This window comes from Pelecanus crispus, chromosome 8 (genome assembly GCF_030463565.1).
Source record: "Pelecanus crispus isolate bPelCri1 chromosome 8, bPelCri1.pri, whole genome shotgun sequence".
Lineage (NCBI taxonomy): Eukaryota > Metazoa > Chordata > Aves > Pelecaniformes > Pelecanidae > Pelecanus > Pelecanus crispus.
Genome location: NC_134650.1, coordinates 25676349 through 25686800, shown reverse-complemented (window position 1 = coordinate 25686800; position 10452 = coordinate 25676349). Strand labels below are relative to the sequence as shown.

The following is a 10452-nucleotide window of genomic DNA, read 5'->3' as shown; positions in this document are numbered from 1 at the left end:
ACAGCACATTCCATTGATTGACACAAGTTTAACCAAGTTAAACTCCAGCACATCATCTTAGCTTAACTTCAGTGAGTCCCACTTGGACCAACCTGGATGAGAGCTTCAGTTCCCTGGTTTTTTTACCTATATCACCTCACCTAAAAAACCCACCTCTTTTCCCTGCAACCCCCAATTTCCTTAATGACCATTAATAGGACCGAATATAGCAGGACCAAAATAAAAGGGATGGAAAATGGGATTTCTTTCAGAAAATTGTCTGATGCTGCTGGAGTTGCCCATTAGAGGACAAGCTACCAGATGCCAAAAAGGAAATAAGAGAAATACAGGCACTGTGTTTTCCTAAGATGCCCTTTAAAATAAAGAAACCATTTGACCCATCTCTAAAGGGAATATCCTTTATGTCTAGCCCTGAAAAGCAGGAATCCCCAGTCCAGCCCTCCCCAGGGCCGTCAGGGTCCCATGGGCTGCCTGGCACGGCTGCAGGTGATGCACCATGGGGACAGAGCTGCAGAGCCCCCCGGTGACCCTCCCCAGGGCCTGGTCCAGGGAGCATCTCCCCTCCAATCCCCGGAGCAAACCCAGAGCTTGGGAAGAATGTGAGTGGCATCCCACAGCAGAGAGACAGGAGAAATGTAAAAATGTCTTTAATATAAATATAAGTCCATCTGAAGGGCTGCAGGAGAGGACTATGCCCCATGAGGGATGCATGGGGGGGAGATGGGCTCAGCAGGGACCGCAGGTGCCAGTGCCCAGCCAGCGCCGAGGGACTGACCCAGGACATCAGCTGGGCACCCCGCAGGTGGGCAGGGCTAGAGTCGGGGCACCAGCAGTGGCAGGGCCAGCAGGGCCAGGAGATGGGGGCGCGGGGGGGTGGCCGAGCCCCGCAGTGTAGCCTGGTTGGTCTCAGCAGCTGGTGAGCCATGGGTGCTCGCCAGGCGTCCCCGGGCGCTGCACAGCTCCTGCAGGTTCCCCTGGAACTGGATCTTACGGGACTCCTGCCGCAGCGATTCCCAGATGGCGGCTGCTTCCTCGGGGCAGCTCGACAGCACCTCGCTGGCACAGGCATGAAAGTCATCCCAGGACCTGGGGAGATGGGCAGGAGCGAGGGGGACCGCTGGTGGCAGGTCACCCGGCTGTCCCAGCCGCTCCTATGGGGACAGGGACACTAACTTGCAGATGGTGTCCAGCTCCTGCGCCTCCTTGCCGCCCTCCTCCCGCTGCCGCCGGACGCTCTGGGCCATGCTGTCCCCCAGGCTGATCAGGCAGCCAGCAAAGCCCTGGTAGATGGTGTCACACTTCCCTGCCATGCTGACAGGGTCCTGACTTGTGGCTGTGGGGAACAGGAGAGATGGAGCTGAGTGCCCACAGACCCCCCCCCAAACAGCCATTGGCCCGCCCGGCTCAGGGGCACATGGGGTGCGGGTATCACTGTGTGGGGGTGACCACAGGGCTCTGAAATGTGGAAAGGGGCTGGCACCCCCTTCCGCATCCCGCCAGACCCCCCACATCCTCTCCCCAGTTGTTCGGAGTGAACCTTCGCTCCTGGCCCAAGAGCCCGACGTGGCATCATGTGATGACCCCACAAGCGATGCTGCCATTAGCCACAGGGGAAGAGCAGCATGCCGGCCGCTTTGCCTCAGGCCTCCCAGGCTCTCCCTGGAGCCATCTGTCCTGGGTTTTATCCCCTAACAGCAAAGATTAATTTGTGACTACAACAGAAATAAAACCCAAAAGCAAAGGCTTGGCAAGCTGGAGTCCCTCCTCCTACTGCAGTGGGAGGGAAGGGAAAAGGGGAAGGGGGAAGAGGAAGGAAAAGCACAAAAGGAAGAGGCACAAGTGTAACTCTGGCTACTTCACCCTGGGAAGCCCCAGTTCCCTGCTCTGCTCCACAAGGGATGAACCACCAGGACTGGCCAAACCCTGGTGCTGGCCACAAGACGGTGTGTGACCCGGTGTGTCGGGGATGACCGCGAGTGTCATCCATGGCTGGGGGACCAAAAAGAGCTGGTGTGCGGCTGGGTCACAGGGAAACACTGCGCAGTCAGCTTGGCTCTGCCCTGGGGGTCCTGCAGGGCCACATCACAGGAGGCGTGAGGCTTTCAGAAGTGCTGCAGGTGCACGCCCAGGAGTTCTCTAAGCTGAGGATGCTAAAAAGCCGTGAGGACAGTCCCAGAAGGGTCCCCTGCAGGAAGGTGACCCAGAAGCAGTGGAAAGTTGCCCCAGAAGCAGTGGAAAGTTGCCCAGCAGCTGCCAAGGCAGGCAGGATGTCTCCAGGGAGCCGCGTGCCGTGCCACTGGCATCCCATGCCTGTGCCCCTGGAACAAAGCCCTGAGCAAAGTGGCTGTGGCCGAGACTAGTACCAGGGCAAGCCTGAAACCTCAGCCCCTCATGGAGCATGGTGGGTGTTTGTGATGAGAAACTCCCACACACATCACTGAGGAAAGTCTCAGATTGATGCCAGCCACATAGGTCACAAATATCACAGGTATCAATAGAGAAAGGGGGATCTGTTGCTCCTCTTTTGACCCAGACAGGCAACAAGTGCATCTCCCACCAGTGCAGGGACACACCAGCTGGTAGGGCAAGCAGATGCCTTCCCTTGGCCAGCTGGTCCCTGCCACAGGCTGGGTTTTGGCCTCCTGGGCTCCTCTAATGCCCAGCACAAGCCCTCCCCTCCACCCAGCTCCCCCAGCACGAGGCTGTGCAGGGCAAGCAAGGAAGGAAAAACCAGAAGGGCAAATCACTTCTGCTACCCTGCTGCAAAACCACGTGGGAAAAACCTGCCCCTGGCCCTGGCTCCATCAGGGAGAGAGCCCCAAGGGAAAGGCAGGGAGGGAGCCCAGGGTGCTACAGAGCATTGCTGGCTCCAAGTGAGCGCCAACGCAGCTGCCCTGCTTCTGGGAAAGGGCCTGAATCATCCACCCTCTGAGCCCAAAAATTGCCCCAGGCTTGGCAGTCCCCATCCTCCACCCTCCATGCAGCGCTGGACCAGATTAGCCCCTGGGCATGGCTCTTTGGGGCAGGGATGTCACTGGGTACTGCTGTGCCCAGAGCAGGATGGTGTCCTCCCTCAGCTCTGGGAGGAGTGGGAGAGTGTGGAGGCACCAGGTTGCTGCCGGTGAGGTGCAGGATCTGCGGGATGACTGTTCCCCAGCAGGCAGGATGCTCTCCAGGCCCTCGGTGAAGGAGGGCAGGCAGGGAAAGCCACCAGGAGCATGGGGTCGTCAGACAGGGCTGGCTTGGGGCACTGCTCTGGGCTGGAGAGCAGGAGCCTGGGGACTATCCCTGCCTGAGCAGAGGGACCCCCAGGCAGTGCTGTGAAGCCGCTTTCCTCCTTGCATGGCACTGCAAGACGGTGGATCGCTGAGCCTCGGGGCAACAGGGCACCCCGCTCCCCACAGCTAGAGAGGGTACGGGCGGTGCAGGGGCAATGAAACCGGAGGCGGCCGGGGATCCCGCTCCCACCCGCCAGCCTCCCCCAGCCCCCGGGTCCCGGCGGCACTCACCGAGGTGCAGGAGCAGCGGGCACACGACGCCCAGCAGCCGCCAGCAGCCGCAGCCCATGGTGCGCACCCCGCGGCCGCCGCCGTGTGCTCCGCGCCCCGCCGCCGCCGGCAGCCCCGGCCCCGCCGCCCCGCCCCCGGCCCCGCCCCGGCCCCGCGCCCCTGCCCGCCCCCGGCTCCCAGCCCCGGGCCGAGCCCTCCGTGCCGAGCCCTCCGGTGCCGGGCCCCGGAGCGGTGCGCCGGTGCTTGGGTGGAGGCGCGCCCCCGGGGCTGGACCCCAGACCACGCAATCCCAGGAGCGAGGAGCAGCAGGAGACGCTTTTGCTGGGAAAAGGGGAATTAGTGTCTCCTTCCTCTGGAGAGCAGACCACCACCCTCCGTAAGAAAGACTCCCGGCGCTCCCGGGAAAGAAAGACCGCTGTGCCCGGCTGGACTGGCCCAGAAAAGCTCAGAGACTGGGGGGAAGATCTGGGAAAAGAAAATAAGGGCTATCCCGGTCCTTCGCCTCGGGCTCCACCCGGAGGCCACATTTCACATGCTGCAGAACGGGTTCTAAAGGCCGTGCAAGTCTTCCATCCACGGCACAACAGAAGCAGGTCCCCACTTTTTTTTCTCAAAAAGTTGTTTATTGAATTGTTCTTAATGTTATTTCAAAAAAAAAATTCAAAATTTAGATAAAAAGAAAAAACCCTGGTGTAAAATCAAAACTAACATCTGAACCATGGACATGCTCCGATACACAACAGAACTGATAGCCCCCAGGGGCTCTTGCAGCTTGCTGCTGCCTGACCATCCTGACCCAGAGTACCTCCTCAGGCCACTCCAGAGGCATGCACACACAGCCCCTGACCAAACCCGCCTGCACCGTGTAGGATGGGCTGGGCATCCCACTGTGGTAGCAGTGTGGATCTGGAGTCAATGAAACCCCCTTCCTGCTCAGCTGATATCCTCCCAGCTACTCACCCCAACAGGAAGGAGGAGTTTGAGTCCTTGACTAAGATACAGATACTAGTTTCTGGTCAACAGGGAGCATGTGTTCCTGGCAGCCCCCTTGCTCGGGGCTTAGCATGCACCTCCCTTCTCCTCTGCTCATGGCAGCAGACTCCACGCTAAAGGAGTAAGAAATCCACCGGCTTCTGCTGAATGCGACTTGGACTGCCAGCCAGGCCTCAGGGATGGATGGGCAGGTGGAGACTTAATTCTCTCAAAAAGAGGCTATTTAGCAAAATAAGCCAAGTGAGTGTTCAGTGACTATTTGGGACTATACACAGATGGCGTTTGCCTTAGAGACATCACACACATGTTGATAAATTTCCTGGCAAGAGCTCTTAACACAAGCCATACGTGGTTAGTAACTATTGGATCTGCTGGGTGGGCTTCCATGGAGCAGCCCACAAGATAGCCAGGTCCTCCTAAGTCATGCCGGGGGTGACCAGGCCCTGCAGCATGATCATGAGGCGACGGGCAGGCTTGCTCAGCGTGTTGTGGGGTTCCACCTGGAGAAACTGGAAGAGCTTCTGCCGCACCTGGTTCATGACTGACCCCATGTGGTCTCGGGTGATGGGGTCACTGTGGTCCAGGTGCATCACTGCTTCCTCCACGTAACTGAAGGATAGAGACCAGGGTTAGAACCAAACCCAGCACGTGATCCCAATCTGATTCAGTTCATTTTAGCACTGAAGATGCACAATTCTGCTCCCCCACCCACCCAGACTCAGTGCAGTATGTTCAGCCATCAGAAAATAAACGTTACTGACTCATAGCAGAGTCCACCTATCCCTTCTTCAACATGTAAGGGCAGCCTATGTATTTTCCAGCCTGCAGTACGTGCAACACAACCTGGCTGCTTGAACCAAGCAGGCACAACAGCAAGCTAGAACTCTCTGCAGAGCTGGAGGTGGCACTTGGCCACAGGCCATGCCTGGTCACAACTCTCTAGGTATCTTCTTTGATGTCTTTTTAGTGTAAGCAGAAGCAGCCACTTATTGGACAGTAAAAATCCTCAGCAGTGAGGCTTATTTCATGCAGGGTTATATTTAAGGTCTTCTTCCAATGTGTCTGTCCAGGAAGGGGTGGGGGAAGAGTAAGAATTTTACCAACAAGCTGTTCTAAAGTTCAAACAAGCCATAAACTTCCAAACCACAGCCTGACAGTAAGGCAACACAGTCACTGCAAAAGGTTTTCACTAACAGACCAGCTTGAATTTAACAGCAGCAACTTTAACTCTGATTACCAGCTTGTCTGTAAGCTCTTTTTCAGTTTTTCTAGCTTGCTTTATCCCTGTTGTTAACTTGAGTGAAAAACTCAATTTAAGTCATTTTTCCATACAAGCCATGGTTAAAACCTGCAGGTACCTTAACAAGCTAGCTTTTTAGGACAGATAACGGGGGTTTGACTCACTCACTAAAAATGTTTATGGCAAATATCAGTGCAGTCACTATTTTGTCACAAGCTTTGCTTAGAACATCTAACACACATTACTTCCAGTAGCTCCTACTGCCACCTCCCACTGAGCCTGTCTGGCAGTCATGACAAGAAACTGCTGACATGAAGTCCAGTGACAGGTTAAGAATTGAGGACAGAGCAAAGTTGTTCTGGATATTAAGCTATCCAGGAAACATGGCACTATCCCTCCGTTAGAGGGGAATTGTTCCTTGGTTAAAGGAAATCGCTGCACAGACTGCATATAATATTTACAGAATACAATCCAGGAGGTAACAGCACCTACAGCTGGGTAGCCCTTCTACTATTACCTCTGGGCAGCAAAGCTTTCTGTGGCAATGCCCACATCTTTTTCCAAGTCATTACTGCTTGTTCACATGCCAGTAACAGGCTACAGAAGCTCCAATCTTCATCAAAGCACCACCTTCCACTTCCAGGCACTGAATTTAAAGCCAGAGCCAGGAAAGAGGTCTGCATAGGTTCAGACCCAGTGCTCTAATCATACTCACTTCAACTTCAGTTCTGTACGAGTACCCAAATCCGAGGAGAGCTGCTGAATGAGAGACAGCAGTACAGGCTGGGACAGCGGGCATGGATGCTGTCCAAATACTTGCTGAGTATCCACAGTCTCACAGACATACAGGACCAGGTTGAGATCAGCTGCTGTTAGAGCCTGCAAGGAAGACACAGCTAGAAATGCAGAGGAAACAACAGGCAGGTGAGGGACACAGGACAGAGCATGAGGCAGCCCTCTGCCTTGGGGCAGCTCAACAGCTCACCAGCCTCCTCTGGAAGTAGAAGTCTCTGCAAACCCTGCTGTACAAGCAAGCCGGATCATGTTTAGGCTCTCAGTCTATGCTCATAGGATACCTGTGTCTGTTCTAAGCTGAACAGACCACAACCAGACAGAGGGGAGCAGGTTACAGTTAGCAGCACGGAGCAGGGCAACGTTTGCATCTCCTGCCAGCCCACCGGCATGGCACTGCTATTATTCCCAGAGGAGTTTGTCTGCAGCAGCTCAAATGGATCTGCCTACATATTCAAAGACAAAGGCAAGGTCTGGCCCCAGCTGGTAGATCTGCCTGGAGGAGCTTATGAAGCTGTTGCTCTTTGGGAGTGCACCACATGCCACCACTGATGGCAAAACACTCTGGCTTACTGGAGTGCTGACACTGTCCTGACAGGGCATGGGCAGGGAAGAAGGAACTCAACTGCCACCAAATCATGGAACTTACTTGGCTCTGGCTTGACCTGCATGAGAGTTCAGCTGCACCCCTTGAGCAGTCTGCTGCCACAGGTCTTTTCAGGCAACTCCTGTATGAGTTGTGGGATTATGTCCCCAGCTCAAGGAGCCCTTTTTCTCCCCACTCCATCCCCCAACAAGCAGTGATGCCCACTACTGGGAACCCTAGGTACCTGCTGAAAAGCTTGGTTGAGGTGTCCCTGCTGGAGCAGCTGAAGGATGTGAGTTTGCTGAGACTGGAAATCCAAGTGAGCAGAGGGGATCGGAGTCCCGGCTGCCGAGCGCATTGCCTGGACAATGCTTGAGGTGACAGCTGCTTGCTGCTCCTTCATAGCCAGGCTCACTTCTCCTTTAATAACCCTCTGCACCTGGGCCAAAATAGACTCCTGCATGCTAAAAAAAAAAAACCACAACAACAGGCATCTTTGAAAATGGAAGGCTGAGGGACAACATTGCACAAAGCTTGTACCAGTGAGAAAACACAGGCTTGCTTGCTGATTGTAGTGAGGCTACCAAAGGGTTAATACACATTGCTCTAAGGTACAGGCATCGGAAACATGCTGCGCAAGGTAGCTCTGTGGCCAACACCCCGACGGAAGATGCTGGGATTCTGTGCAGGAAAATTATGTTTCAGGGAACTAAGTCTCTCGTTACACAGTGGTTTAAGTATTTAATGCGTCTGGCCTACAAACAAGGCTACTAAGCTCTAGGTTCATCCCTGAATGGGCCCAGCTTTCTATATCAGATCTGTTCGATGCAGTCTCCTAGCCTGCAGATGATACCTTTAGAATGAGAACACACCTCCACTGAGTGTCTGACTTCTCCACACAAGACCAGTTCACAGTGCAGGCTCCACTGCTGTGTGTTACATGTTTTCCCACCCAAGGGCTGGATCCTCCCTCTCTTACAAAGGGTACAAAGCACCAAACCTGCTCTACCACAGGTAGAAGAGCAGGACTTCCCTGGGAGCAAGCACAGCCCATGCGACAAGACCAGAATTTAGTCTGGTAGCCTTCCTGGAAAGTCTGATCTGCATTGAAGACCCCAATGTGCTCTGACATATGTCCTAGTGGCTTAAAATAGACAGGGGCATTTTGCCCCACATGTGACTGCCAGCCAGTCTTAATGCCTGGCAACCTGCCACCAGCTTCATGGTGCAAATGTGCTGAAGGCACCGCCAGAATCATGTCCTGAAACCAGGATGGCCAAGCACAAATTGCTGCAGAGCAGCTGGGAGCAGAGAGTAGCCTGCAGAAACTGTTGAGATGCCTGAGGACACAGAGGAAAGAAGAAAAGCCCTCAAAAGACCAGAAGAACATTTCAGAACAGTAAAGCTAGTCAGAACTGAGTATGCTTTCGGGCTGCCTTAGGTTCTTCTGTACTCCAACACACACGGGACACTGTGAAATGCAGGCCCTGAGCTCCCACATGCTACAGCGATACATCTGGCTGTTAGAAACCTTCTGCGGTCTCCCATTTTGTGCCCTACAGGGCAACAGTTACACCAGCCCACATGCTTTGTCATATTGTGCACAGAGTCAACAAGCAGCCCTACAGTGACAAAAGGCTTGTTCCACAACTAGCAGGGAGAGGTTTTTGTTAGGCACATGTATACCTCTCACTGACTTCTCTCTCCACAAGCCCAGCTGCCAACTTACTTGCTCACGATAATATGCAGCTGATGCTGCACCTCAGCATGGACACTGGCTGCCACATTGGATGCCAGCTGCTCAGTGGTGCTCTGGAAGGTGCTGATGAGCTGTCGAAGCTGATTCAGCAGTGGGTCCCGGGCCTCCTGTTCTCGTACCTTCTTGTTCTTCAAGTGAGTCTCAAGCTGCTGGATATCTGCAACGAGAGAGGAAGATGTTCGTGCCATCTGTACCCATGGAGATGGTCAGGGCAGAAATCCAGCTGCCAGGCTCTATATGTTCTCCAGCAGAAACAATTACTGAGCCAGTGTGTGAGTGCAGGAGAGAGGGGAGAACGCACAAGCTTTGTTTTGGGCCGCATTACACCAACCTAGAAACCCTGCTTCTAGCCTTCCCATCATGCAAGATTACATGACACAGCAAAGCAGCCACGAGTTCTCTTGCGACAGACCTTTACAGGCACTGTTTGTTCAGGGCAAGATAAAGGTGGGAGTGAGGGTATTTTATTTCATACAGTGCGAGCTGTGATCTGATTTAGTGATGGAGTTCAATGCCAATGAAGAAAGAGGAGGAACATTTCTGACAAAAAAAAAATCATGTCTGCAGAGATCAGAAAGCTGTATTTTAAAATATTTTATGAAATAGTCTAATCAAAAAGGAGACTAATATAAGCTCTATGTACTTTGGGAGACTTGTGAGGAAAAGGAAGGGTGAGAATAAACAGCAGCTGGAAACACTGCACATCTACAGACAACAGAAGACGCTGTGCCAGCACTAGCCAATTTCAGGCCCCCTCAGAAACGAGCTCTGCAGAGTAGTACCTGCCTGACCTCCCAGAAGGCCAAGGAACTGGATCCCAATCCTGAGAAGAGGAAAGATCTTCTCCAGTGCATCAGTGTACAATTTTCCTTACTTAAGGGTATAGTTTTCTTTTTTCCAGCCTGACCATGCCTACCTACATTGTTCAGTCATTATTTAACCTCTGATCATTCCTGTACCCTCCTCTAAACCCTCCCCAGTTTCATTACCCCTCTGAGATGAGGGCCTAGCTGCAAGACTGCTACCCTCTCCATATATCATCTTCCTGATGTCAGGATAGGGTAATCCTACAGCTGGGCTCTTCTACTCAATAGATGAAGTCACAGATTCACAGAATGAGGCCAAGTGTTTCGCTGCACGGACTACAAAGACCAGAGGTGAATCTCTGTTGTTACAGCACCACCCACAAAAACATCCTCATTTCTGCTTCTATTTCCCAAGCATGAAACAGAGCATGCAGATGGGCTAAGAGGTTAAACAGTCACCAGTGAAACTCTGAAAGGCAAAGACATAACAAGAAAAGGCCAACTTGTTGTCAGCCACTAATGCAAATACACTGCAGAGAGAAAACTCAGAGAAGAAAATCTACTCACATTCCTGTGTGCCCTGCTTGAAGGTGTCATTGATTTGCTGGAACATGGACTGGCAGCTCTTCTCAAAGGCTGGCAACACGACGCTCTGAAATGCTTCCCTGTAAGCTGACTGGATCGGCCCTTGCAGAGTATCGGCCGTTGCCCTCACAACAGTATCTGTAAGGTTCTTACAAGCACACACAGAAGAGATTCCAGAAAAT

General features: G+C 53.4%; 2 protein-coding genes across 3 annotated transcripts in view; both read right to left on the bottom strand.

The window, feature by feature from the left end:
- Window positions 1–812: 812 nt before the first annotated feature.
- On the bottom strand, window positions 813–3567 carry NRN1L (neuritin 1 like). The gene is made up of 3 exons (XM_075715857.1): window positions 3510–3567; window positions 1174–1333; window positions 813–1086 (listed from the first exon to the last, which is right to left on the bottom strand). Exons 1-3 carry the CDS (start codon window positions 3565–3567, stop codon window positions 813–815), a joined length of 492 nt encoding a protein of 163 aa, XP_075571972.1.
- A 633-nt stretch (window positions 3568–4200) lies between these two features.
- The window catches only part of EDC4 (enhancer of mRNA decapping 4), a 38337-nt gene continuing 32085 nt past the window's right edge, over window positions 4201–10452 (bottom strand). For both annotated transcript variants that reach the window (XM_075715460.1, XM_075715461.1), the window contains 5 exons: window positions 10253–10418; window positions 8850–9036; window positions 7365–7584; window positions 6458–6621; window positions 4201–5111 (listed from right to left, as the gene is read on the bottom strand). In XM_075715460.1, the coding sequence (XP_075571575.1) occupies window positions 4919–5111; window positions 6458–6621; window positions 7365–7584; window positions 8850–9036; window positions 10253–10418 (930 nt within the window). In that variant the 3' untranslated portion in view covers window positions 4201–4918. The remainder of the gene's footprint in view (window positions 5112–6457; window positions 6622–7364; window positions 7585–8849; window positions 9037–10252; window positions 10419–10452) is intronic.